At 39.8% G+C, this 27,840-nt stretch overlaps 1 protein-coding gene across 3 annotated transcripts in view; it reads left to right on the forward strand.

Moving 5' to 3' along the window:
- Positions 1–24,737, forward strand: part of LOC126336439 (uncharacterized) — a 216,745-nt gene extending 192,008 nt beyond the window's left edge. For 2 of the 3 annotated variants that reach the window (XM_050000137.1, XM_050000138.1), the window contains exon 8: positions 4,857–4,994. In XM_050000137.1, the coding sequence (XP_049856094.1) occupies positions 4,857–4,989 (133 nt within the window). In that variant the 3' untranslated portion in view covers positions 4,990–4,994. Of the gene's footprint in view, positions 1–4,856; positions 4,995–24,487 lie in introns of those variants that run through there. The other variant, XM_050000136.1, reaches the window with a different exon arrangement.
- Positions 24,738–27,840: the final 3,103 nt, after the last annotated feature.

Below are 27,840 nucleotides of genomic sequence, written 5' to 3' on the forward strand. Positions count from 1 at the left end.
GTTTAATTCTTACTTTTGAGAATGTGAGGCAGCCTCCCTCAAGAGTGTCACACATGCCAATTCCATCTTCTATCATAGATAGCAGCTTCTTGAAACAGACCATATCCATCCTCACGAAGCTCCGAAATTCATGCGGAGCCTCGAGCCTCAGTTCTTTCATAAGCAGTGAATATAATCCCCTGCCTTTGTCCCTTCCTTTCAGCCAGGATCGAGCTCAACAACATCTGGCTTTTTGTTTTTGTTGTCGTTCTGCCCTAATCTGAAGATTTACTGTCACTACCAGAGAAATACCTCCCAAAACAAGTGCAAAATGCTGTATAAATACATACACCTGTGTAACCAAGTGTTGCAATATAAAGCTAACTGTTGAGTCTGTAACTCAGAACAGTAATAACTTACATAAGAGAATAACAATTACTTAATAAACAATGATAAACATTTTCTTATGAAATAGGAACCTTAAGTCACATAAATAATTCGAACGGATGATGTTCCAATATGTCACATGGTCCCGCTTGCGTTTCATTTGGAAGAACGAACGACTTTACAAGAGATCAGACAGTTGTTTGCATTTCACACATTATCACTGTCTACTTCACAGTCACACCAGGTATATCCCATGTGAATGGTGTAACAGGTCTACGTGAACCAGTCTGTAGCGACAGATATGCACGCTTGGGGTGCTGGTGCATAGATCTGCGGTTTAGGCACATTGTGTAACATGGGCTTGTTGAAAATATTAGGGAGAGACAAATCAGTAGGTTGACATATTTTTCATATTTTCATTCAATAATGTCATATGGAATAATGTGTTAGTGTAACTCATCTTTAAGAAAGAAAATCTTCATAGCACAAAAACAAAGTACAGAATAATATGTTGTGCTCATCCGTGATCTTCTGATAGATATCTCTTTAAGGAGTTGGGCATCCTGACTATTACTTCATAATATATCTATTCTTTCATGAAGTTTGCTGTAAAATCCCACTACAGTTTGAAAGGAACAATTATGTGTATAATTACAATATCCAATGGAAAAATGACATTCATTATCCTATTATTCAACATTAAGGTTGTTTCACACAAAAAGGAGTGCACAATGCTGCAACAAAAATCTTTTGATCACTTACCCAGTGATATAAAATGTCTGACAGATGGAAAAGATAAATTTGAAAACAAACTAAGAAAGTTTCTCCTTGACAACAAGTTCCGTTCCATGCAGGAATTTCTGTTACCATAATGTGTAAAAGATGGTGGGGAGGAATTACTAACTTACAACTTTATATCTTTCTTTCTTTTTGTAATAAAGAAAATAAAATAAAAATTAAAAAGAACTTAGAACTGTTCAGAATGTAACCGTACATATTTGTGATGTGAATACAAAATGACTCAGTCCACATCACTACAATCTATCACGCAAAGTGATGCATGAAACATGTAACTAATTAACTACAGCTTTGTTAATGAACTGTCATATAACTAAGTACCAGCTGAATACAGCAAATCAACAACACTAGAGCCACTGTGCTCATAAAATCTTGAGACAAGCAATCTTCCTTAAGCTAACAGCACCAACTTCTTTCTGAATAATAACCAAGGCCTGTCTGAATAATAACCAAAGCCATACAGCACGTGTGCACAGCTATCAGCGCACACTCCATTGTAGAGCAAAAATTTCATTCTAGAAACAACCCCCAGGCTGTGGCTAAGCCATGTCCCCGCAATATCCTTTCTTCCAGGAGTACAAGTTCTGCAAGGTTCGCAGGAGAGCTTCTGTGGAGTTTGGAGGGTAGGAGACGAGGTACTGGTGAAAGTAAAACTGTGAGGATGGGGCGTGAGTCATGCTTGGGTAGCTCAGTTGGTAGAGCACTTGCCCGTGAAAGGCAGGGGTCCCGAGTTCGAGTCTCGGTCCGGCACACAGTTTTAATCTGCCAGGAAGTTTCATGTCAGCGCACACTCCACCATAGAGTGAAAATTTCATTCTAGAAACAACGCCCAGGCTGTGGCTAAGCCATGTCTCCGCAATATCCTTTCTTCCAGGAGTGCTAGTTCTGCAAGGTTCGCAGGAGATCTTCTGTGAAGTTTGGAGGGTAGCAGATGAGGTACTGGCAGAATTAAAGCTGTGAGGACGGAGCATGAGTCGTGCTTGGGTAGCTCAGTTGGTAGAGCACTTCCCCGAGAAAGGCAAACGTCCTGAGTTCGAGTCTCAGTCCAGCGCACAGTTTTATTTTTTCAAGGTGTTTTAACCACCACCAACCTTAACACATAAGATCACTTCATGGAAACTGCTGCTGTCGTTGACACAGACCACAGAGACAACAACAGCAGGGCATGTAAACAGTGGCCTGCCGTGCATAGACCCAGTAAAGAGCCTTACAGGCTGAAAGCTGAGTGCAGGAGGCTGCTACTGTTGACACTTGACAGTAGGCAGCTTCAGCACCACAGTGATTCTTCCCACAGTTCCACAGTGTGAACCTGAGTACGTTGCAATAGTGACAACTTTTTGAGTTGGCACAAATTTTATTGGAAATAGTTGTGTAAGTGGCTGACAGATAAACACTACTCTCTTAACCAAAATATTATTATACTATTCCTAAAGAGTCTCACTTGCTTCATTTTTTTCTCTGTAACTGGTTAAAGTAACTCCTCTCCCTAATGCCAGTATTTACCTCACTTTTTGTTTGTATATGACTGGTGCCACTAGCTAAATACATGTTTCTCTAATATTTTATAATGCCATTGTTTTACTTTCAACTCTATTATGATATATTGTTTCTTTCTCCAGATTAACATACATTGCTTAACTCTTCAGTCACTCCTTATTTTTGTGTGAGTTGCAAAATCAATGCTGTGTTACTGCATTCTAGTGGAAAAAAATGACAGTGTGACAAAATAAATTTCAATATTTCCAGAATGAATTTTCACTTTGCAGCTGAATGTACACTGATCTGTAACTTCCTAGCAGATTAAAGCTGTGCCCCAGACCTGGAGTCAAACCTGGGACCTTTGCCTTTTGCAGATAAGTGCTCTACTGACTGATCTATTCAAACACAACTCATGACTTGTCATCACAGATTTATGTCTTCCAGTGCTTCTCTACTTTCCAACTTCACAACAGTTCCCCTGCATATCTTGAGGGACCAGCATTCTTGAAAGAAAGGATACAGCACAGAAATAGCTTAGCCACAGCCTTAGAGCTTGGGAGGCAGGAAAAAAATACTGGCAGAAGTAAAGCTGTGAGAGTGGGTTCTGAGTTGTGCTTGGGTGGCTCAGCCAGTAGGGCATTTACTTGTAAAAGACAAAGACCCCATGTTTGAGTCACAGTATTCCACAGAGTTTTAATTTGCCAGGAAGCTTCAGTTCATATACTGAGAAGCTAACACTTCTTTAAAGTTTCAGAATAATTAAAAACTGAACTTTTGATGACGAAAGTAGTACATGCCATAGTAGCTATAATCAAGTGAACTTTTGAGCAGCATTACTTTCCAAGTATGTTAATGCAAACAGAAGTTAAATTTCCCTTCAACAAAGAGTGAACTACTGTCTCACCTCTACTCTTCCACTCATTTCAAAGTAGTTACAATCAAGTTTCAAAATTTTATTTAAGATTATAACATTACTCTAAGTAACCAATTGGGATTCCAGCAAGCAGGAAGTTCTGTTGTTATAGTAAACAACAATGGGAAAAAAACCACAGATCAGAGACATAATGTTGGACGAATTGTCTGTGATCTTACAAAGCTCTTTGACATATTACTACTTCTCACTTCAAACACATGAATTATCCTAAGTGGAGTAAAAAATACACTCTAGGGCATGTCCTGTTTTACTCTACATGGGTAACTTAACCTGTATAAGAGAATGGAAAATCCAGGATGGAATGTACGAAAATATAAAAATGTAAATGGTACATCAGTTTTGTTTGCTACTGATTGTCAGTGTAAATCAAAGGCAGCGTTGCAGAATAAAAAACCTGTATACCTGTATGGTACAGTTCAGAAAGAGAGAATATGTATTCCCTACCCCCCCCCCCCCCCCCCCTCTCTCTCTCTCTCTCTCTTATAAATGCCTGAACAGTGAACTCCATCCTCACAAATATGAGGTTAGTGTCTTAACAGCTGCACAGCACTGCCTCATTCAGATGGTCCCTACTGTACAATGTTCTTAAATACAATTTTCTTCAGATAACTTCTAATGTAAAACATCCTCTGATGGTTTCTGGACCATGAAGTTGCTGCTATGCCCCTTGTGCTAACTCCATGGAAAATGACTCCAGGCCCATAACATTCAACTATGCTCCCAGTATGTCTTCCCATCCTTCCCTCTGTCCACCTGAAACACTGAGTCAGCAGCCCCCCATGGTGAGTAAGATGTTTAACTCAGGAAAATGACAAGACTTTACTATCATACACTTCAAATGTTGATCAATGATTTTCTTGTAAAATGTACTTTAGCTTTAAAGAAAGATTCATCTGGAAGCCAATTAAAATTTTCAGTCTTGTTTATGTGCCTATCAATAATTCAGTGAGTTGTTAACATTACTCCACAAATTATTTATATACCATCAATAATTTCCCTTTGCCTTATTTATATTAGTATTATGGTACTATTATTATCATTTGTTGTACTGTGATAGTGGTGAAGTTATATCACAAATGTTTTGTGTATCTCCTGTCCTGAATCAAATGATTTAGTAATTCACATTATGAGATTAATACGTCACAATAAAATATTCCTTGACATAAAGTGACACTTCCTAACTTTGGCCCAAGCTTTTTACTCCTAATTCCTTCAGACACACCCATTTATTATTCACTTAAAACATTTTTAAGTGTTTAAAAGTTATATTATTTCACAGTTCATGGACAGCAAAGTCTGTAGATTCCAGTTGGATGCGGCTAATTGCTGATGCTGGTTTGGCTGGAATGAGGGGAGTTGATTGTGATGTGCTCTACAGAGGATGCAACAATGACAAAGGAAATCAAACTTAATTTATGTTCCAGTTATGAATAATAATTTTTTTTTTAGATACAGTGTGATATACTGTAACCATATTATAAACATTATTATTCTTGTTAACAAATAAAAGAACCAATATATATAAAGAAATGATTTTTGTTTTAGTGGTCAAGCTGTATTATTGAATTAGTTAATACTGGAAATGTTAATAGATGAAAATAAAAAGCACTGAACCACGGACTTTAAAAATGATGGTAAATTCAACAAAGCCCATAGACCTTGAAATTCTAGTTTCAGAAAAATTAATTACTTCATCAGTTGCTCAGTAGTTAAAGAAGAAAGTACATATTCAGAGATAAATTTGTAAACAATGACCAGAAAATTATGTATTCTGACTGGTATTTCTAGTAACAACAGCATAAATAAATGTGTAAAATTTCACTAAAGTAAAGGAATGTTATGTGAGAATTCCACAATCCTTAAAAAGGTCTCTGTAAGATGTGCGGTTATTCACTTTACACAATATTTTTACTGGTCACCTCTGCAAAACATGGAATTTATTTACTTCAGTTGCATAAGCCTGTAGGGAGTGGAGAGCAGGCATGGTAATTATGATGATATATAATCAATCACACTCCCTTTAGTTACTGTGAATACTTTATTCTTGGAGCGTATGCACAATGCGTTTAGCATAGAACACATACCACAGAGAACTGATCTGGCAAACACACAGTTGTTCTTGCTGCAGTAGGACAGCAATATTATTAGAGGGTAGAGCCAGTGGTTCTACATCCCCATAGTGTAAATAAGCCAACATTCATGTCTTTAGGTCAACATAAGGAGAGATACCTTGTTACACCTCCCATTACATTCTACACTGTTCTCATTCAGGAGAGATTACTTCTCTCTGAGATCTATGGAACATGCTATGTGATGGTTATGTTATCACTTATTGACTTACTATCATTCAGTAGCTTCAAAGATCAGCATTTCAAAACCACCAAAGAAGGGTTGAAGGAGAAGGAAGAGGGGTGAAGGAAAAGGACTGGTGAGGTTTACAAAAAGGGACAGAGTCTGGAAAAGTCACCCAGAGGCTTGGGTTAGGGAAGACTTACCAGATGGACTGAGAAGGAAATTCTTTCTTTGAATTTAGAAAAATTCATACAAGCACGTCTCAAGAAGCAATGACACATGTTTTAGAATGAAATTTAAACTGGCCATCTGAATAATCCATAAAGTGGTTGTGAAAAAATGAAGAATCACAGAATCTCACAAGCATCACTGAGAGGAAAAAATGTTTTGCAGTAATCATCATCAGTCTTTCCCCCATTGCTGGATGAAGCCCAAGACTTCTCAGGGCTTTACTGTTTTTGACTACATTGCATTCAAATAATTCTTTCATGTTTTCTAATGTCATCTTCCCACTTTCTATTAGGTTGCACCCTAAGAGTTCTTTTATTTCTTGAAATTCAGCAAAGAAGTTCTTTGGTTCAGCTACCATTAATCATGCCAACCTCCATTTCGCCTTTCTATTCCCGTCTGTTCCCTAATTCATTTGTTTTCCTGTTTATCCCAGTGTATCCCAACATGTATATATTTTACAATGAGTATCCCTCTGCTTGTCAATGGTTTTCACATTAAAAGACTATGTCTCTCTGACTAAGTCAAAATTTGTAAAACACACTGACTAAACTTTTTTTATTTCAGGAATATTAGAATCTTCACTATGAAAGTTCTATTTCAGTTACTGAAAACACAACAGGCTCTTCTTTCACTGTCCACTTAGCTGTTGTCTTCAACCACCCTACATAGAGCAAATCAAATCCATTTCTTTGTCTGGAGACAACATTAATGTTGCATGAGACCTCATCAGTTTAGAACAAGATTACATACTTAATTTATGAAAAACAGCTACATATCAACAATTTACCAGACCACTGTACATGAATTGCTCAAGGTTACAAAAGGTCTACATTTTTAATGAAGATTATAATGTCTCTTTAAATTTGTTGGCTCGTAGTTCCTGGTACATCTTAAGAAATACTCTGCAAAATAGTTTTTGCTTTTTGATAGTTTTGTCCTGGGGGACATTTATCATGTTGCTATTCTTTGTAGCCTGTAGTATAACTTGGGGCATGTACGAGCTGAGAACAGGAAGTATCTTGTGTTCAATAAACTATGCTTCACAAACTAAAAATGTGTCTAATGACACTCTTTATGACAGAGGAAAACATTATTAGTCACAACAGCCGTTTTTCAGGGTATTAATCCATAGTTCACAAGAGTATGGAAAAATGCTTAAACCCAAGATATGATTGACAATCTTTTAATCTCCTCATAAGGTACAGTACTGCTGATAAATTATTGCAAACCTTTTTCTATACGGGTGACTCATTGTAACTTATTATCAATGTGAATGCCGAACAATTGTTCTGTTGTCTCCTTATGGTAATATTTATTTATTTATCCTCTGAATCAATCTTGTACAAGATATGCACATGGTGATGCACACAGAATGTACATTTGCTACTGTACAAATCATAGTATGGTGTGATGGTTTGATGATATGTAGTGATGTGATGAAACTTTATAAAACATGATTTTAAATAGTGTTTACTCCTATTTCATTTTAGTTTTTGTCCATCTCATACATATACAAAACAAGTACCTGGTTGGCATAGTTCTGGATTACAACATAAACCCAAGCTTTTTAGCACATATTTTGCATTAGTGTTTGTTTCTTTTACAAAAATCATTCCTGAAATCAATTTCATATTTCTTTCCACAGAAATGTGCCAAAAATCCAGATACAGTGTAAAGCAATGGTTTTTAGATTCTTATTACAGCAAGTCAGAGACTTACTGTTGTTGATCTCTGCTGGCAGACTTGTTAAGTTAAATTCCTTGGTTAAATGATGAATATTAAAGGCACAGGTATGCATTTTTAGAATGTGGAGTTTTATTGTCTGTCTTGTGTAATTATTATGTACATCCATATTTTTTATGAATTTTGGAATATTACTTTTTACAACCATCATTTCTGATACATAGAGACTGCCATCAGGAAGAATGAGTGAATTTTGGAAGAAGGGTTCTAACAGTTTTGGCAACAAGAGAAGCAGTGCAAAGCTGGATTGCAAACTTCACACTTCTCTTACTACAGTTGACTTACTTGAAACTTTTGGCTGATCCTCTTCTCTGTATATGTGGCTGCATCGATCTCCACAACTTCTTCTCCAAAGAGATAATGCTGGTTAGAGGAACTAACAAATACTCTCTCTCTCACTAGAAATAACTTGGTAACCTCATACTTTCATTTCAGTCCAGATATATTTTCATCTCCGCGAGACTCACATAAACATACAAATTCTTGTAAGACAACTATGACGACACAAGTTAGATACAATTAAACATAATCACAATTGCCTGCTTTTAATAAATGCTCTTTACTCTGTGTCTTCCACAACAGTGTCTGTGGCACTTGCGGCAAACACTTGTTGGTGTCGCTTGTATGACTCAGCTCCTGTCTTCCCTTGATAAACATCAATCCTGTACACACAGACATGTGTTGCGCAGTGATAGGCTCTCTCTCATATTTATCTTTAAAATATCTTGTGTTCGAGGTGGCAGAAGGTCGAGTGGTTCCAGAATTTACGTGTAAATTTCCTAATTCTTTACTCTACTTTGTTTTTAGAACATAGGACTCTATTTATGATTTCATTCCGCATTACTCTTACTTATTAATTGTGAGGACTTTCTTTTCTGCTCCAATCATAAATTCCAGATGTCATGGACACTTAAATATTTCACCCTGTATTCTAATTTTTTGTACTATTTTTCCTCAGTACTGACTAGTATCATTATTCATAGTAGTTTGTATTCTGGAGGAACTCTGGGCAAATGAAAGTGTTCTTTCCAACACTCATAAAACATAAGAATCCTAGTTGTATATAGAATTCAAACTTACCAAAATAATACCTATAATATGTGTGACTTCTGTCACGATACTGTCCATTTCCCCTTTTGGAACAGTACCCATACCTTACAAATGGGTTGACCCCATGAGCGCACTCCCTCCTTCCATTTCAGTTGGTACACCCCTCTTGATTTCTATTTTCCTATGGTACAGGTCAATCCCCTTCTTGGTGCCCCTGTCCGCACAGTACAGGTCAGCCTTTCTTAGGTCTGCCTATCTGCCTTTTATATTCAATAAATGCTGGGTGTGTCCCCCTTATCCTTTATGGGTAGGCCTCATGGTTCATTACCCTAGTATACATCTTTATTTACACTAAAATGAAATGTATTCTGGTAAAGTTACAAATCTATTTTACACCCCAAATCCATTTCTTGACACTTCATTTAGTCCCCGGAGTTCTCCCCTACTTTTCAACTTATACATACTTGGTATATACTATGTCTCTACACAACGTTCAATATGTAATATGTTTACTTAGATTATAAGAGTCCCACTGTCCTACAGATTGTCAGAATATTTGTTAGGCTGACATTCCTTAATAATTACCCCAATTGATTTCTCTCTGGCTTATGTTCTTTTTTCTTACTCATGCTTCCTTCTTATGTATACTCAGAAATCATTACAGTTATATATATATATATATATATATATATATATATATATATATATATATATATATATATATATATATATATGATATTGAATCATCATAGTTCTTATATGTTGTATCTGTAATTGGAGAAACAACAAATAACAATTGGCGTGAGTTCCAAATTTTGTTTATTGCCAACAGTTCCACAACACTAACACAACTTGGAGCTTGATCAAGAGCAGCGACTGGGCTACAGAGTTCAAGTCCAGTATGGTAAACCATCGTAGCACAGTGTAGCGTCATTCCTGGGTGCGATGTTGACATAGCAAGTAGGTAGCCCAACACGACACTGCCAGGTGTGGTGGCGTATGCGGCTATATAGGGCTAGTGGTGGAGGAATATGCCCACCATAACCGAGTCCGCTTGTCGTGTCCTGTTATGATTGGCGGCGCGGCCTCACGTAACTATCCCTCGGGAGGATGCCAGCCAAGGTTGCCATGACAGTGCAGAGGCACTCAGTGTGTGAGGCCCGCGCCTGTGCTGTACAGCTGTGCTGAGCTGCGCTTAAGCAGGGCATGCCGGCCCTTTGCTGTATGATGTAAAGACCGCGGCCACGCAGCTGCAGGCGCCACAGTGTGGGCATTGACTATACCATATATATATAAAAATTTCCACTTTCAACACTACCGCTGCTATAAAGTCCACCATTTCTAGTTTACAAATAGTTCCTTTCACCTATTAAAGAACCATTTCGGCTAGTTCTAATAACTTTTGCTTTATTTCCATTTCCATTTTTCTCACATCACTGATCATTTTTAGCCGCTTCCCACAGGTTTTAACGTCGTTATTTCTTCGCCAGACAATTGTTAGCCTCATTTTCATAATCTGCCACTACAAAACCACTTCTTTTAATACATTTACACGCAGTTTTTTCGAAATTTTCCCGAATTTCTCCACCCTTTAACGTGTTTTGGCGGCAACACGACCACCTAACCTTTGTGCACATCGTTGTCTACCAACCCAAGTTCACCACAGGATCAAGATAGCCCAGGTGTAACCAACACTTTTTCGCCTTTATTCACACCAGATCTCCAGTTGCTTTCTAGTTCACCTTTATCTCTCCCCATATATTTTTATTTTCATTTTCATTTCAGCCTCATGTTACACTTTCCACCTTCTAATACCATGTCACCCTCACAACACCCCCATAACGACCCCATTAAGTTTTATTTACATTCCCTCCACAAACATGCCTTCGCCCTAGCCAGATTACGCTCCCATATTTTATTTTATCAGGCTTGTCTGACATTTGGCATTACCCCCAAAGGCCTTGCACTTAAAGTTTCCATCTCTGGCTGCAACCCTTCTTTCCATCAGTCCCTATACCAGTTCCAAACTGAGCAATCCATTGCCTCACCCACCTAATCCTTCACCTACACATCAACTCAGCCAATGAACACATCCGTCAACTCCTATGCTTAATAAAAGTCCTCAATCTTTCCTCTCCCACATCCACACCGACTGTTCAGAGCATCCTCCCACAGGCCAACCGCAAATTAGAACAGCATGCCACCCTCCACCTCAAAAAATTTCCAATCTCCTGGTTTCCCACCTCTGGAAAGGCAACTCACTCACCCTTCACAACCTTTCCAGCAAACCTCAACCTCCTCTCATTGCACACAAACCCAGTCTCTCCAATCTACTCAATCTCCCACTTCCAGCTCCACTCCCTCCAAAACCTCAAAATTCCAATCAACACAATCTGGAACCACAACACCCCAATTCAACAGGTAACCTTTCCTCCAAACCTCTCTCCCAATCCAAAACCTCTGTCCTATCCAAAGGCCTCACCTTCAGCCCCACTCCCAGATTCAACCAAACAGCCCTCGCCAAAGATTTACTGTCCTACACTCATACTCTCTGCTGGAAATATCACTTTGCCACGAAGAAAAATGATCCTAATCCTACTCCTGATGATCCAACTCCCCAAGACACTATCCAAATTGAACCCTGCCTGGAACAATTCCGTCCTCCGTCACAGCGGGACCCACCTCCTCTTCCTCAAAATCACCCTCTCCAAACCTTCCAGGAATTTCTGACTTCCAGCCTTGCCTCTCAATCCTTCTTGAAAAACCTTAATCCTACTCCCAACATCACCACTGCTGAAGCCCAGGCTAACTGCTGTGATCTGAAGGCTGACTGATCCATCGTCATTCTTCCGGCAGACAAGGGTTCCACGACTGTGGTACTTAATCTTCGGGAGTATGTGGCTGAGGTACTACATCAGCTTTCAGACAACACCACATACAAAGTTTGCCAAGGCAATCCCATTCCTGATGTTCATGTGGAGCTTCAAGGAATCCTCAGAACCTTAGGCCCACTCAAAACCTTTCACCTGACTCCATCAACCTCCTGACCCCACCAACACCTCGCACCCGTACCTTCTACCTTCTTCCTAAAATTCACAAACCCAATCATCCTGGCTGCCCCATTGTAGCTGGTTACCAAGCCCCAACAGAATGTATCTCTGCCTACATAGATCAACACCTTCAACTCATTACATGCAGTCTCCCATCCCTCATCACAGACACCAACCACTTTCTCGAACGCCTGGAATCCTTACGCAATCTGTTACACCCCCCCCCCCCCCCCCCCCCCCCCCCGAAAACCATCCTTATAACCATTGATGCCACTTCCTTATACACAAATATTCTGCACGCCCAGGACCACGCTGCAATGGAGCACTTCCTTTCACGCCTATCACCTGCCACCCTACCTAAAACCTCTTTCCCCACTACCTTAGCCAGCTTCATCCTGACCCACAACTTCTTCACTTTTGAATGCCAGACATACCAACAATTAAAGGGAACAGCCATGGGTACCAGGATGGCCCCCTTGTACACCAACCAATTCATGGGTTGCTTAGAGGAAGCCTTCTTGGTTACCCAGGCCTGCCAACCCAAAGTTTGGTGCAGATTTATTGATGCCATCTTCATGATCTGAACTCATAGTGAAGAACAACTCCAGAATTTCCTCTTCAACCTCAACTCCTTTGCTTCCATCAGATTCACCTGGTCCTACTCCAAATCCCATGCCACTTTCCTTGACATTGACCACCATCTGTCCAATGACCAGCTTCACACATCCGTCCACATCAAACCCACCAACAAGCAACAGTACCTCCATTATGACAGCTGCCACCCATTCCACATCAAATGGTCCCTTCCCTACAGCCTAGGTCTTCATGGCAAACGAATCTGCTCCAGTCCGGAATCCCTGAACCATTACACCAACAACCTGAAAACAGCTTTCGCATCCCGCAACTACTCTCCCGACCTGGTACAGAAGCAAATAACCAGAGCCACTTCCTCGTCCCCTCAAACCCAGAACCTCCCACAGAAGAACCACAAAAGTACCCCACTTGTGACAGGATACTTTCCGGGACTGGAGCAGACTCTGAATGTGGCTCTCCAGCAGGGATACGACTTCCTAAAATCCTGCCCGAAATGAGATCAATCCTTCATGAAATCCTCCTCACTCCACCAAGAGTGTCTTTCTGCTGTCCACCTAATCTTCGTAACCTCTTAGTTCATCCCTATGAAATCCCCAAACCACCTTCCCTACCCTCTGGCTCCTACCCTTGTAACTGTCCCCGGTGTAAAACCTATCCCATGCACCCTCCCACCACCACCTACTCCAGTCCTGTAACCCGGAAGGTGTACACGATCAAAGGCAGAGCCATGTGTGAAAGCACCCATGTGATTTACCAACTGACCTGCCTACACTGTGAAGCTTTCTATGTGGGAATGACCAGCAACAAACTGTCCATTCCCATGAATGGACACAGGCAGACAGTGTTTGTTGGTAATGAGTATCACCCTGTGGCTAAACATGCCTTGATGCACGGCCAGCACATCTTGGCACAGTGTTACACCATCCTTAAGTTATCTGGATACTTCCTACCAACACCAACCTATCCAAACTCTGGAGATGGGAACTTGCCCTTCAGTATATCCTCTCTTCTCGTTATCCACCAGGCCTCAACCTCCGCTAATTTCAAGTTGCCGCCACTCATACCTCACCTGTCTTTCAACAACATCTTTGCCTCTGTTCTTCTGCCTCGACTGTCATCTCTGACCAAACTCTTTACCTTTACAAATGTCTTCTTGTGTCTGTGTATGTGCGGATGGATATGGGTGTGTGTGCGAGTGTATACCTGTCCTTTTTTCCCCCTAAGGTAAGTCTTTCTGCTCCCGTGATTGGAATGACTCCTTAGCCTCTCCCTTAAAACCCACATCCTTTTGTCTTTCCCTCTCCTTCCCTCTTTCCTGATGAAGCAGCCGTTGGTTGTGGGGGCTTGAGTTTTGTGTGTATGTTTGTGTTTGTTTGGGTATCTATTGACCTGCCAGTGATATATATATATATATATCACAGAATTTCAAGCTTTCGCAACCGGCGGCTGCTTCGTCAGGAAAGAGGGAAGGAAAAGGAAAGATGAAAGGATGAGGGTTTTAAGGGAGAGGGTATGGAGTCATTCCAATCCCGGGAGCGGAAAGACTTACGTTAGGGCTAAAAAAGGATAGGTATATACTCACACACACACACACACACACACACACACACACACACACACACACACACACACACAGATATCCATCCATACATACACAGACACAAGCAGACATATTTAAAGGCAAAGAGTAAGGACAGAGATGTAAGTCGAGGTGGAAGTGTGGAGGCAAAGATGTTGTTGGAAGACAGGTGAGGTATGAGTGGTGGCAACTTGATATTAGCGGAGATTGAGGCCTGGTGGATAACGAGAAGAGAGGATATATTGAAGGGCAAGTTCCCATCTCCGGAGTTCGGATAGGTTGGTGTTGGTAGGAAGTATCCAGATAACTCGGACAGTGTAACACTGTGCCAAGATGTGCTGGCCGTGCACCAAGGCATGTTTAGCCACAGGGTGATACTCATTACCAACAAACACTGTCTGCCTGTGTCCATTCATGCGAATGGACAGTTTGTTGCTGGTCATTCCCACATAGATAGCGTCACAGTGCAGGCAGGTCAGTTGGTAAATCACGTGGGTGCTTTCACACGTGGCTCTACCTTTGATCGTGTACACCTACCGGGTTTCAGGACTGGAATAGGTGGTGGTGGGAGGGTGCATAGGACATGTTTTACACTGGGGGTGGTTGCAAGGGTAGGAGCCAGAGGGTAGGGAAGGTGGTTTGGGGATTTCATAGGGATGAACCAAGAGGTTACGAAGGTTAGGTGGATGGCGGAAAGACACTCTTGGTGGAGTGGGGAGGATTTCATGAAGGATGGATCATGAAGCGACCCATAAATAGGTTGGCATACGAGGGGGCCATCCTGGTACCCATGGCTGTTCCCTTTAATTGTTGGTATGTCTGGCTTTCAAAAGTGAAGAAGTTGTGGGTCAGGATGAAGCTGGCTAAGGTGACGAGGAAAGAGGTATTAGGTAGGGTGGCAGGTGATCGGCGTGAAAGGAAGTGCTCCATTGCAGCGAGGCCCTGGACGTGCGGGATATTTGTGTATAGGGAAGTGGCATCAATGGTTACAAGGATGGTTTCCGGGGGTAACAGACTAGGTACGGATTCCAGGTGTTTAAGAAAGTGGTTGGTGTCTTTGATGAAGGATGGGAGACTGCATATAATGGGTTGAAGGTGTTGATCTACATAGGCAGAGATACGTTCTGTGGGGGCTTGGTAATCAGCTACAATGGGGCAGCCAGGATGTTTGGGTTAGTGAATTTTAGGAAGTAGGTAGAAGGTAGGAGTGCGAGGTGTCGGTGGGGTCAGGAGTTTGATGGAGTCAGGTGAAAGGTTTTGTAGGGGGCCTAAGATTCTGAGGATTCCTTTCTCGAACGCCTGGAATCTGTACCCAGTCTGATACCCCCGGAAACCATCCTTGTAACCATTGATGCCACTTCCCTATACACAAATATCCCGCACGTCCAGGGCCTCGCTGCAATGGAGCACTTCCTTTCACGCCGATCACCTGCTACCCTACCTAAAACCTCTTTCCTTGTCAGCTTAGCCAGCTTCATCCTGACCCACAACTTCTTCACTTTTGAAAGCTAGACATACCAACAATTAAAGGGAACAGCCATGGGTACCAGGATGGCCCCCTCGTACACCAACCAATTCATGGGTCGCTTAGAGGAAGCCTTCATGGTTACCCAAGCCTGCCAACCCAAAGTTTGGTACAGATTTATTGATGACATTTTCATGATCTGGACTCACAGTGAAGAACAACTCCAGAATTTCCTCTCCAACCTCAACTCCTTTGGTTCCATCAGATTCACCTGGTCCTACTCCAAATCCCATGCCACTTTCCTTGACGTTGACCTCCATCTGTCCAATGGCCAGCTTCACACATCCTTCCTCATCAAACCCACCAACAAGCAACAGTACCTCCATTATGACAGCTGCCATCCATTCCATATCAAACGGTCCCTTCCCTACAGCGTAGGCCTTCATGGCAAACGAATCTGCTCCAGTCCTGAATCCCTGGACCATTACACCAACAACCTGAAAACAGCTTTCGCATCCCGCAACTACCCTCCTGACCTGGTACAGAAGCAGATAACCAGAGCCACTTCCTCGTCCCCTCAAGCCCAGAACCTCTCACAGAAGAACCCCAAAAGTGCCCCACTTGTGACAGGATACTTCCCAGGACTGGATCAGACTCTGAATGTGGCTCTCCAGCAGGGATACGACTTCCTAAAATCCTGCCCCGAAATGAGATCCATCCTTCATGAAATCCTCCCCACTCCACCAAGAGTGTCTTTCTGCCATCCACCTAACCTTCGTAACCTCTTGGTTCATCCCTATGAAATCCCCAAACCACCTTCCCTACCCTCTGGCTCCTACCCTTGCAACCGCCCCCGGTGTAAAACCTGTCCTATGCACCCTCCCACCACCACCTACTCCAGTCCTGTAACCCGGAAGGTGTACACGATCAAAGGCAGAGCACCATGTGAAAGCACCCACGTGATTTACCAACTGACCTGCCTACACTGTGACGCTTTCTATGTGGGAATAACCAGCAACAAACTGTCCATTCCCATCAATGGACACAGGCAGACAGTGTTTGTTGGTAATGAGTATCACCCTGTGGCTAAACATGCCTTGGTGCACGGCCAGCACATCTTGGCATAGCGTTACACCATCCAAGTTATCTGGATACTTCCTACCAACACCAACCTATCCAAACTCTGGAGATGGGAACTTGCCCTTCAGTATATCCTCTCTTCTCGTTATCCACCAGGCCTCAATCTCCGCTAATTTCAAGTTGCCGCCACTCATACCTCACCTGTCTTTCAACAACATCTTTGCCTCCACACTTCCGCCTCGACTTACATCTCTGCCCTTACTCTTTGCCTTTAAATATGTCTGCTTGTGTCTGTGTATGTATGGATGGATATGTGTGTGTGTGCACGTGAGTGTATACCTATCCTTTTTTCCCCCTAAGGTAAGTCTTTCCGCTCCCAGGATTGGAATGACTCCTTACCCTCTCCCTTAAAACCCACATCCTTTCATCTTTTCTTTTCCTTCCCTCTTTCCTGACGAAGCAGCCGCCGGTTGCGAAAGCTCGAAATTCTGTGTGTGTGTTTGTGTGTTTTATTCATTGTGGCTATCTACCGGTGCTTTCCCACTTGGTAAGTCTTGGAATCTTTGTTTTTAATATATTTTTCCCATGCGGAAGTTTCTTTCTTTATATATATATATATATATATGTGTGTGTGTGTGTGTGTGTGTGTGTGTGTGTGTGTGTGTGTGTGTGTGTGTGTGTGTGTGCAATGCAGAGCCTTCACAATAAACAACAATGTGTGTACGTACAATGTAGAACATTCACACTAAACAACAATGTGTGTATGTACAATGCAGAACCATCACAATAAACGACAACGTGTGCATCCTTTCCCGGGGTACACATTCATTTCCCCCTACAACACGTGACATTTCTCCCTGTCTGATGTGTAAGATCATTGTTTGTGTAATCATAATTTTTTGTGTAATCATAGGTGTGTTTGTGTAGCCTGATTCTTTGGCTTACTTATATAAAATAAATTTTAGGTTATTGGAAACCACAGAAAATAAGAAGGACATCAGCAACAGAAGCATATGAATATTTAAAGAGAGACCAGTACTCAGATGAGAAGTAAGAAAGGGAAAAGTAGAAATCGTTGCTAAGATCGAAGAAGAGAAAGAAGATAGCCCCAAAGACAGGGAACCCTTCCAACCCCCTTCCCCAGGGTACCTATTTCGCCAGTACTTGAGTGAGAAGCTGGACGAGGTATGGTGTTCAACGTCTCCTACAGAACGGTCATTCTCACCTTCACCTTTGACATCACTGGAAAAAAAAAAAAAAAAAAAAAAAAAAAAAAAAAAAAAAAAAAAAAAAAAAAAAAAAAAAAAAAAAAAAAAACTTTTGCAAACTCTATGGAATGGCAAATGGTGAAGAATCAGTTACACTTGTTTGCGAGGGTCTTTTGGAAGTTATGGTGGGTGTTCTGTGTTAGCCATGTTTGTACTTACATTACCCACCCCTTCCAAAAACTAATATAAAACCTCCCTTACACATCACATCTCATAAAAGTAAAATTATGTATCAGGATATCACAATTGCGTAATGATTCCAACAAAATCCCCTTTTGTATTAATCTAATATTCTTTGCAGTTTATTAATATGCACCCAGGTTTGCATAGACCAACTGGATAAGAGATTACTTTCAAAGAATAGCTTAGGCAAAATAAGACCTAACTATACACTGATGGCGGGAGAGACTGGCTGGCTAGGCAAAAATAAGACCTAACTATATGCGGATGGCAGGAAGGACTAGCTGGCTAGGCATTACAATTGAGACTACCGCTGACTACAGCAGAGCATGAAGGCGACTTAAATACTTACTGAGCACGATCCTCTAACAACCGAGTACTGAGAACACAGACTGTTCTGGACGTAATTGTAGATATATCAAATTGGAATCCAACTGCTTTTAATGAGCATATTATGAAACCAGTAATAGATGCTTCAGTCCTGAGTTGTGCTTCCTGACTGGACTTACTGATGAAACGAGAAACAATTTTAGAGTGATGAAAGATATTGCAACATACACACGTGTAACACCAAATCAAAGACAGGCGTCAGGGATATTATCACACTTCCACATGGGTATGTTTCTCTAAAGGTGGAAAATAGGATAATATAAGAACTCAAAAATAGATTACAGGATAGTTTAAGATTTGAAGAGAATTCGGTGCAGGAAAAAATAGCACAGAAGAAACACCGAAAACAACTCGGGATCCGACGGTCGTCACTCCATCCATTAACACAGAATGTTAATGTCCCTGGGAGATATACAGTTTTATGTCTTTTACATTGTATTTTCCTATTTCTGGTCCTGTTATATGACCTACTAAAAGAAAGGCTTTGGGATGCATTACCGCTTGTACTCGGTAAGGTCATTCATATTTTTGGACAAATTTATGTCTTCCCTTCTTCGGGGCAAAGCTCTGAAGATGCTGTTTTATGAGAACTAGGTCACTGACCTTGTATTGAGGTTCAACAGCCTTCTCATTATGTTTACTCACTCATTGTTGTGCTTTGTTGACTAGGTTTTTAGAGACTATTTCCTGTTTAAGTTGGTAATCATCAGTAGGTTGTTCAGGCCAAATGAAACATTTAATAAGGGGTTCTCCCATAAAGGGTTTACCTATTGCTTCCAAATGTATTAATCCAGTTGATAAATGTGGTCATTCATTTAAAATAAGTTCAAAGTCTTTAACTTTCGTTGCCCATGATGAATGTTTTTCATGGCAGTAGGTGCGGCATAATTTCCCAATTTCTTTCATAACCCTTTCACACAGGTTAGAAGATGGATTATAGTTGGATTTTAGTACTTGACAAATATCTTCACAAACTAGAAATTCTTTAAAATCGTTACTAACAAACTGAGGTCCATTATCGGTGAGAAACCGTTTTGGTTTTCCTACCTCCAGAAAGTATTGTTGCAGACAGTGAATCCCAGTTAGTGTATTTGCTTTCTTAATAGGATACAATTTAACATACTTCGACTAACACTCTATGAGGACAGTAATGTATGACACTCCTCCCGTTCCTTTCAGAATGGGTCCAAACAAATCTGCTGCTGTACGATTGTGTAATGTCTTCTCGAAACAGACCATATCCATCCTCACGAAGCTCCGAAATTCATGCGGAGCCTCGAGCCTCAGTTCTTTCATAAGCAGTGAATATAATCCCCTGCCTTTGTCCCTTCCTTTCAGCCAGGATCGAGCTCAACAACATCTGGCTTTTTGTTTTTGTTGTCGTTCTGCCCTAATCTGAAGATTTACTGTCACTACCAGAGAAATACCTCCAAAAACAAGTGCAAAATGCTGTATAAATACATACACCTGTGTAACCAAGTGTTGCAATATAAAGCTGACTGTTGAGTCTGTAACTCAGAACAGTAATAACTTACATAAGAGAATAACAATTACTTAATAAACAATGATAAACATTTTCTTATGAAATAGGAACCTTAAGTCACATAAATAATTCGAACGGATGATGTTCCAATATGTCACATGGTCCCGCTTGCGTTTCATTTGGAAGAACGAACGACTTTACAAGAGATCAGACAGTTGTTTGCATTTCACACATTATCACTGTCTACTTCACAGTCACACCAGGTATATCCCATGTGAATGGTGTAACAGGTCTACGTGAACCAGTCTGTAGCGACAGATATGCACGCTTGGGGTGCTGGTGCATAGATCTGCGGTTTAGGCACATTGTGTAACATGGGCTTGTTGAAAATATTAGGGAGAGACAAATCAGTAGGTTGACATATTTTTCATATTTTCATTCAATAATGTCATATGGAATAATGTGTTAGTGTAACTCATCTTTAAGAAAGAAAATCTTCATAGCACAAAAACAAAGTACAGAATAATATGTTGTGCTCATCCGTGATCTTCTGATAGATATCTCTTTAAGGAGTTGGGCATCCTGACTATTACTTCATAATATATCTATTCTTTCATGAAGTTTGCTGTAAAATCCCACTACAGTTTGAAAGGAACAATTATGTGTATAATTACAATATCCAATGGAAAAATGACATTCATTATCCTATTATTCAACATTAAGGTTGTTTCACACAAAAAGGAGTGCACAATGCTGCAACAAAAATCTTTTGATCACTTACCCAGTGATATAAAATGTCTGACAGATGGAAAAGATAAATTTGAAAACAAACTAAGAAAGTTTCTCCTTGACAACAAGTTCCGTTCCATGCAGGAATTTCTGTTACCATAATGTGTAAAAGATGGTGGGGAGGAATTACTAACTTACAACTTTATATCTTTCTTTCTTTTTGTAATAAAGAAAATAAAATAAAAATTAAAAAGAACTTAGAACTGTTCAGAATGTAACCGTACATATTTGTGATGTGAATACAAAATGACTCAGTCCACATCACTACAATCTATCACGCAAAGTGATGCATGAAACATGTAACTAATTAACTACAGCTTTGTTAATGAACTGTCATATAACTAAGTACCAGCTGAATACAGCAAATCAACAACACTAGAGCCACTGTGCTCATAAAATCTTGAGACAAGCAATCTTCCTTAAGCTAACAGCACCAACTTCTTTCTGAATAATAACCAAGGCCTGTCTGAATAATAACCAAAGCCATACAGCACGTGTGCACAGCTATCAGCGCACACTCCATTGTAGAGCGATAATTTCATTCTAGAAACAACCCCCAGGCTGTGGCTAAGCCATGTCCCCGCAATATCCTTTCTTCCAGGAGTACAAGTTCTGCAAGGTTCGCAGGAGAGCTTCTGTGGAGTTTGGAGGGTAGGAGACGAGGTACTGGTGAAAGTAAAACTGTGAGGATGGGGCGTGAGTCATGCTTGGGTAGCTCAGTTGGTAGAGCACTTGCCCGTGAAAGGCAGGGGTCCCGAGTTCGAGTCTCGGTCCGGCACACAGTTTTAATCTGCCAGGAAGTTTCATGTCAGCGCACACTCCACCATAGAGTGAAAATTTCATTCTAGAAACAACGCCCAGGCTGTGGCTAAGCCATGTCTCCGCAATATCCTTTCTTCCAGGAGTGCTAGTTCTGCAAGGTTCGCAGGAGATCTTCTGTGAAGTTTGGAGGGTAGCAGATGAGGTACTGGCAGAATTAAAGCTGTGAGGACGGAGCATGAGTCGTGCTTGGGTAGCTCAGTTGGTAGAGCACTTCCCCGAGAAAGGCAAACGTCCTGAGTTCGAGTCTCAGTCCAGCGCACAGTTTTATTTTTTCAAGGTGTTTCAACCACCACCAACCTTAACACATAAGATCACTTCATGGAAACTGCTGCTGTCGTTGACACAGACCACAGAGACAACAACAGCAGGGCATGTAAACAGTGGCCTGCCGTGCATAGACCCAGTAAAGAGCCTTACAGGCTGAAAGCTGAGTGCAGGAGGCTGCTACTGTTGACACTTGACAGTAGGCAGCTTCAGCACCACAGTGATTCTTCCCACAGTTCCACAGTGTGAACCTGAGTACGTTGCAATAGTGACAACTTTTTGAGTTGGCACAAATTTTATTGGAAATAGTTGTGTAAGTGGCTGACAGATAAACACTACTCTCTTAACCAAAATATTATTATACTATTCCTAAAGAGTCTCACTTGCTTCATTTTTTTCTCTGTAACTGGTTAAAGTAACTCCTCTCCCTAATGCCAGTATTTACCTCACTTTTTGTTTGTATATGACTGGTGCCACTAGCTAAATACATGTTTCTCTAATATTTTATAATGCCATTGTTTTACTTTCAACTCTATTATGATATATTGTTTCTTTCTCCAGATTAACATACATTGCTTAACTCTTCAGTCACTCCTTATTTTTGTGTGAGTTGCAAAATCAATGCTGTGTTACTGCATTCTAGTGGAAAAAAATGACAGTGTGACAAAATAAATTTCAATATTTCCAGAATGAATTTTCACTTTGAAGCTGAATGTACACTGATCTGTAACTTCCTAGCAGATTAAAGCTGTGCCCCAGACCTGGAGTCAAACCTGGGACCTTTGCCTTTTGCAGATAAGTGCTCTACTGACTGATCTATTCAAACACAACTCATGACTTGTCATCACAGATTTACGTCTTCCAGTGCTTCTCTACTTTCCAACTTCACAACAGTTCCCCTGCATATCTTGAGGGACCAGCATTCTTGAAAGAAAGGATACAGCACAGAAATAGCTTAGCCACAGCCTTAGAGCTTGGGAGGCAGGAAAAAAATACTGGCAGAAGTAAAGCTGTGAGAGTGGGTTCTGAGTTGTGCTTGGGTGGCTCAGCCAGTAGGGCATTTACTTGTAAAAGACAAAGACCCCATGTTTGAGTCACAGTATTCCACAGAGTTTTAATTTGCCAGGAAGCTTCAGTTCATATACTGAGAAGCTAACACTTCTTTAAAGTTTCAGAATAATTAAAAACTGAACTTTTGATGACGAAAGTAGTACATGCCATAGTAGCTATAATCAAGTGAACTTTTGAGCAGCATTACTTTCCAAGTATGTTAATGCAAACAGAAGTTAAATTTCCCTTCAACAAAGAGTGAACTACTGTCTCACCTCTACTCTTCCACTCATTTCAAAGTAGTTACAATCAAGTTTCAAAATTTTATTTAAGATTATAACATTACTCTAAGTAACCAATTGGGATTCCAGCAAGCAGGAAGTTCTGTTGTTATAGTAAACAACAATGGGAAAAAAACCACAGATCAGAGACATAATGTTGGACGAATTGTCTGTGATCTTACAAAGCTCTTTGACATATTACTACTTCTCACTTCAAACACATGAATTATCCTAAGTGGAGTAAAAAATACACTCTAGGGCATGTCCTGTTTTACTCTACATGGGTAACTTATCCTGTATAAGAGAATCGAAAATCCAGGATGGAATGTACAAAAATATAAAAATGTAAATGGTACATCAGTTTTGTTTGCTACTGATTGTCAGTGTAAATCAAAGGCAGCGTTGCAGAATAAAAAACCTGTATACCTGTATGGTACAGTTCAGAAAGAGAGAATATGTATTCCCTACCCCCCCCCCCCCCCTCTCTCTCTCTCTCTCTCTTATAAATGCCTGAACAGTGAACTCCATCCTCACAAATATGAGGTTAGTGTCTTAACAGCTGCACAGCACTGCCTCATTCAGATGGTCCCTACTGTACAATGTTCTCAAATACAATTTTCTTCAGATAACTTCTAATGTAAAACATCCTCTGATGGTTTCTGGACCATGAAGTTGCTGCTATGCCCCTTGTGCTAACTCCATGGAAAATGACTCCAGGCCCATAACATTCAACTATGCTCCCAGTATGTCTTCCCATCCTTCCCTCTGTCCACCTGAAACACTGAGTCAGCAGCCCCCCATGGTGAGTAAGATGTTTAACTCAGGAAAATGACAAGACTTTACTATCATACACTTCAAATGTTGATCAATGATTTTCTTGTAAAATGTACTTTAGCTTTAAAGAAAGATTCATCTGGAAGCCAATTAAAATTTTCAGTCTTGTTTATGTGCCTATCAATAATTCAGTGAGTTGTTAACATTACTCCACAAATTATTTATATACCATCAATAATTTCCCTTTGCCTTATTTATATTAGTATTATGGTACTATTATTATCATTTGTTGTACTGTGATAGTGGTGAAGTTATATCACAAATGTTTTGTGTATCTCCTGTCCTGAATCAAATGATTTAGTAATTCACATTATGAGATTAATACATCACAATAAAATATTCCTTGACATAAAGTGACACTTCCTAACTTTGGCCCAAGCTTTTTACTCCTAATTCCTTCAGACACACCCATTTATTATTCACTTAAAACATTTTTAAGTGTTTAAAAGTTATATTATTTCACAGTTCATGGACAGCAAAGTCTGTAGATTCCAGTTGGATGCGGCTAATTGCTGATGCTGGTTTGGCTGGAATGAGGGGAGTTGATTGTGATGTGCTCTACAGAGGATGCAACAATGACAAAGGAAATCAAACTTAATTTATGTTCCAGTTATGAATAATAATTTTTTTTTAGATACAGTGTGATATACTGTAACCATATTATAAACATTATTATTCTTGTTAACAAATAAAAGAACCAATATATATAAAGAAATGATTTTTGTTTTAGTGGTCAAGCTGTATTATTGAATTAGTTAATACTGGAAATGTTAATAGATGAAAATAAAAAGCACTGAACCACGGACTTTAAAAATGATGGTAAATTCAACAAAGCCCATAGACCTTGAAATTCTAGTTTCAGAAAAATTAATTACTTCATCAGTTGCTCAGTAGTTAAAGAAGAAAGTACATATTCAGAGATAAATTTGTAAACAATGACCAGAAAATTATGTATTCTGACTGGTATTTCTAGTAACAACAGCATAAATAAATGTGTAAAATTTCACTAAAGTAAAGGAATGTTATGTGAGAATTCCACAATCCTTAAAAAGGTCTCTGTAAGATGTGCGGTTATTCACTTTACACAATATTTTTACTGGTCACCTCTGCAAAACATGGAATTTATTTACTTCAGTTGCATAAGCCTGTAGGTAGTGGAGAGCAGGCATGGTAATTACGATGATATATAATCAATCACACTCCCTTTAGTTACTGTGAATACTTTATTCTTGGAGCGTATGCACAATGCGTTTAGCATAGAACACATACCACAGAGAACTGATCTGGCAAACACACAGTTGTTCTTGCTGCAGTAGGACAGCAATATTATTAGAGGGTAGAGCCAGTGGTTCTACATCCCCATAGTGTAAATAAGCCAACATTCATGTCTTTAGGTCAACATAAGGAGAGATACCTTGTTACACCTCCCATTACATTCTACACTGTTCTCATTCAGGAGAGATTACTTCTCTCTGAGATCTATGGAACATGCTATGTGATGGTTATGTTATCACTTATTGACTTACTATCATTCAGTAGCTTCAAAGATCAGCATTTCAAAACCACCAAAGAAGGGTTGAAGGAGAAGGAAGAGGGGTGAAGGAAAAGGACTGGTGAGGTTTACAAAAAGGGACAGAGTCTGGAAAAGTCACCCAGAGGCTTGGGTTAGGGAAGACTTACCAGATGGACTGAGAAGGAAATTCTTTCTTTGAATTTAGAAAAATTCATACAAGCACGTCTCAAGAAGCAATGACACATGTTTTAGAATGAAATTTAAACTGGCCATCTGAATAATCCATAAAGTGGTTGTGAAAAAATGAAGAATCACAGAATCTCACAAGCATCACTGAGAGGAAAAAATGTTTTGCAGTAATCATCATCAGTCTTTCCCCCATTGCTGGATGAAGCCCAAGACTTCTCAGGGCTTTACTGTTTTTGACTACATTGCATTCAAATAATTCTTTCATGTTTTCTAATGTCATCTTCCCACTTTCTATTAGGTTGCACCCTAAGAGTTCTTTTATTTCTTGAAATTCAGCAAAGAAGTTCTTTGGTTCAGCTACCATTAATCATGCCAACCTCCATTTCGCCTTTCTATTCCCGTCTGTTCCCTAATTCATTTGTTTTCCTGTTTATCCCAGTGTATCCCAACATGTATATATTTTACAATGAGTATCCCTCTGCTTGTCAATGGTTTTCACATTAAAAGACTATGTCTCTCTGACTAAGTCAAAATTTGTAAAACACACTGACTAAACTTTTTTTTATTTCAGGAATATTAGAATCTTCACTATGAAAGTTCTATTTCAGTTACTGAAAACACAACAGGCTCTTCTTTCACTGTCCACTTAGCTGTTGTCTTCAACCACCCTACATAGAGCAAATCAAATCCATTTCTTTGTCTGGAGACAACATTAATGTTGCATGAGACCTCATCAGTTTAGAACAAGATTACATACTTAATTTATGAAAAACAGCTACATATCAACAATTTACCAGACCACTGTACATGAATTGCTCAAGGTTACAAAAGGTCTACATTTTTAATGAAGATTATAATGTCTCTTTAAATTTGTTGGCTCGTAGTTCCTGGTACATCTTAAGAAATACTCTGCAAAATAGTTTTTGCTTTTTGATAGTTTTGTCCTGGGGGACATTTATCATGTTGCTATTCTTTGTAGCCTGTAGTATAACTTGGGGCATGTACGAGCTGAGAACAGGAAGTATCTTGTGTTCAATAAACTATGCTTCACAAACTAAAAATGTGTCTAATGACACTCTTTATGACAGAGGAAAACATTATTAGTCACAACAGCCGTTTTTCAGGGTATTAATCCATAGTTCACAAGAGTATGGAAAAATGCTTAAACCCAAGATATGATTGACAATCTTTTAATCTCCTCATAAGGTACAGTACTGCTGATAAATTATTGCAAACCTTTTTCTATACGGGTGACTCATTGTAACTTATTATCAATGTGAATGCCGAACAATTGTTCTGTTGTCTCCTTATGGTAATATTTATTTATTTATCCTCTGAATCAATCTTGTACAAGATATGCACATGGTGATGCACACAGAATGTACATTTGCTACTGTACAAATCATAGTATGGTGTGATGGTTTGATGATATGTAGTGATGTGATGAAACTTTATAAAACATGATTTTAAATAGTGTTTACTCCTATTTCATTTTAGTTTTTGTCCATCTCATACATATACAAAACAAGTACCTGGTTGGCATAGTTCTGGATTACAACATAAACCCAAGCTTTTTAGCACATATTTTGCATTAGTGTTTGTTTCTTTTACAAAAATCATTCCTGAAATCAATTTCATATTTCTTTCCACAGAAATGTGCCAAAAATCCAGATACAGTGTAAAGCAATGGTTTTTAGATTCTTATTACAGCAAGTCAGAGACTTACTGTTGTTGATCTCTGCTGGCAGACTTGTTAAGTTAAATTCCTTGGTTAAATGATGAATATTAAAGGCACAGGTATGCATTTTTAGAATGTGGAGTTTTATTGTCTGTCTTGTGTAATTATTATGTACATCCATATTTTTTATGAATTTTGGAATATTACTTTTTACAACCATCATTTCTGATACATAGAGACTGCCATCAGGAAGAATGAGTGAATTTTGGAAGAAGGGTTCTAACAGTTTTGGCAACAAGAGAAGCAGTGCAAAGCTGGATTGCAAACTTCACACTTCTCTTACTACAGTTGACTTACTTGAAACTTTTGGCTGATCCTCTTCTCTGTATATGTGGCTGCATCGATCTCCACAACTTCTTCTCCAAAGAGATAATGCTG

Source organism: Schistocerca gregaria, chromosome 2 (genome assembly GCF_023897955.1).
Source record: "Schistocerca gregaria isolate iqSchGreg1 chromosome 2, iqSchGreg1.2, whole genome shotgun sequence".
Classification (NCBI taxonomy): domain Eukaryota; kingdom Metazoa; phylum Arthropoda; class Insecta; order Orthoptera; family Acrididae; genus Schistocerca; species Schistocerca gregaria.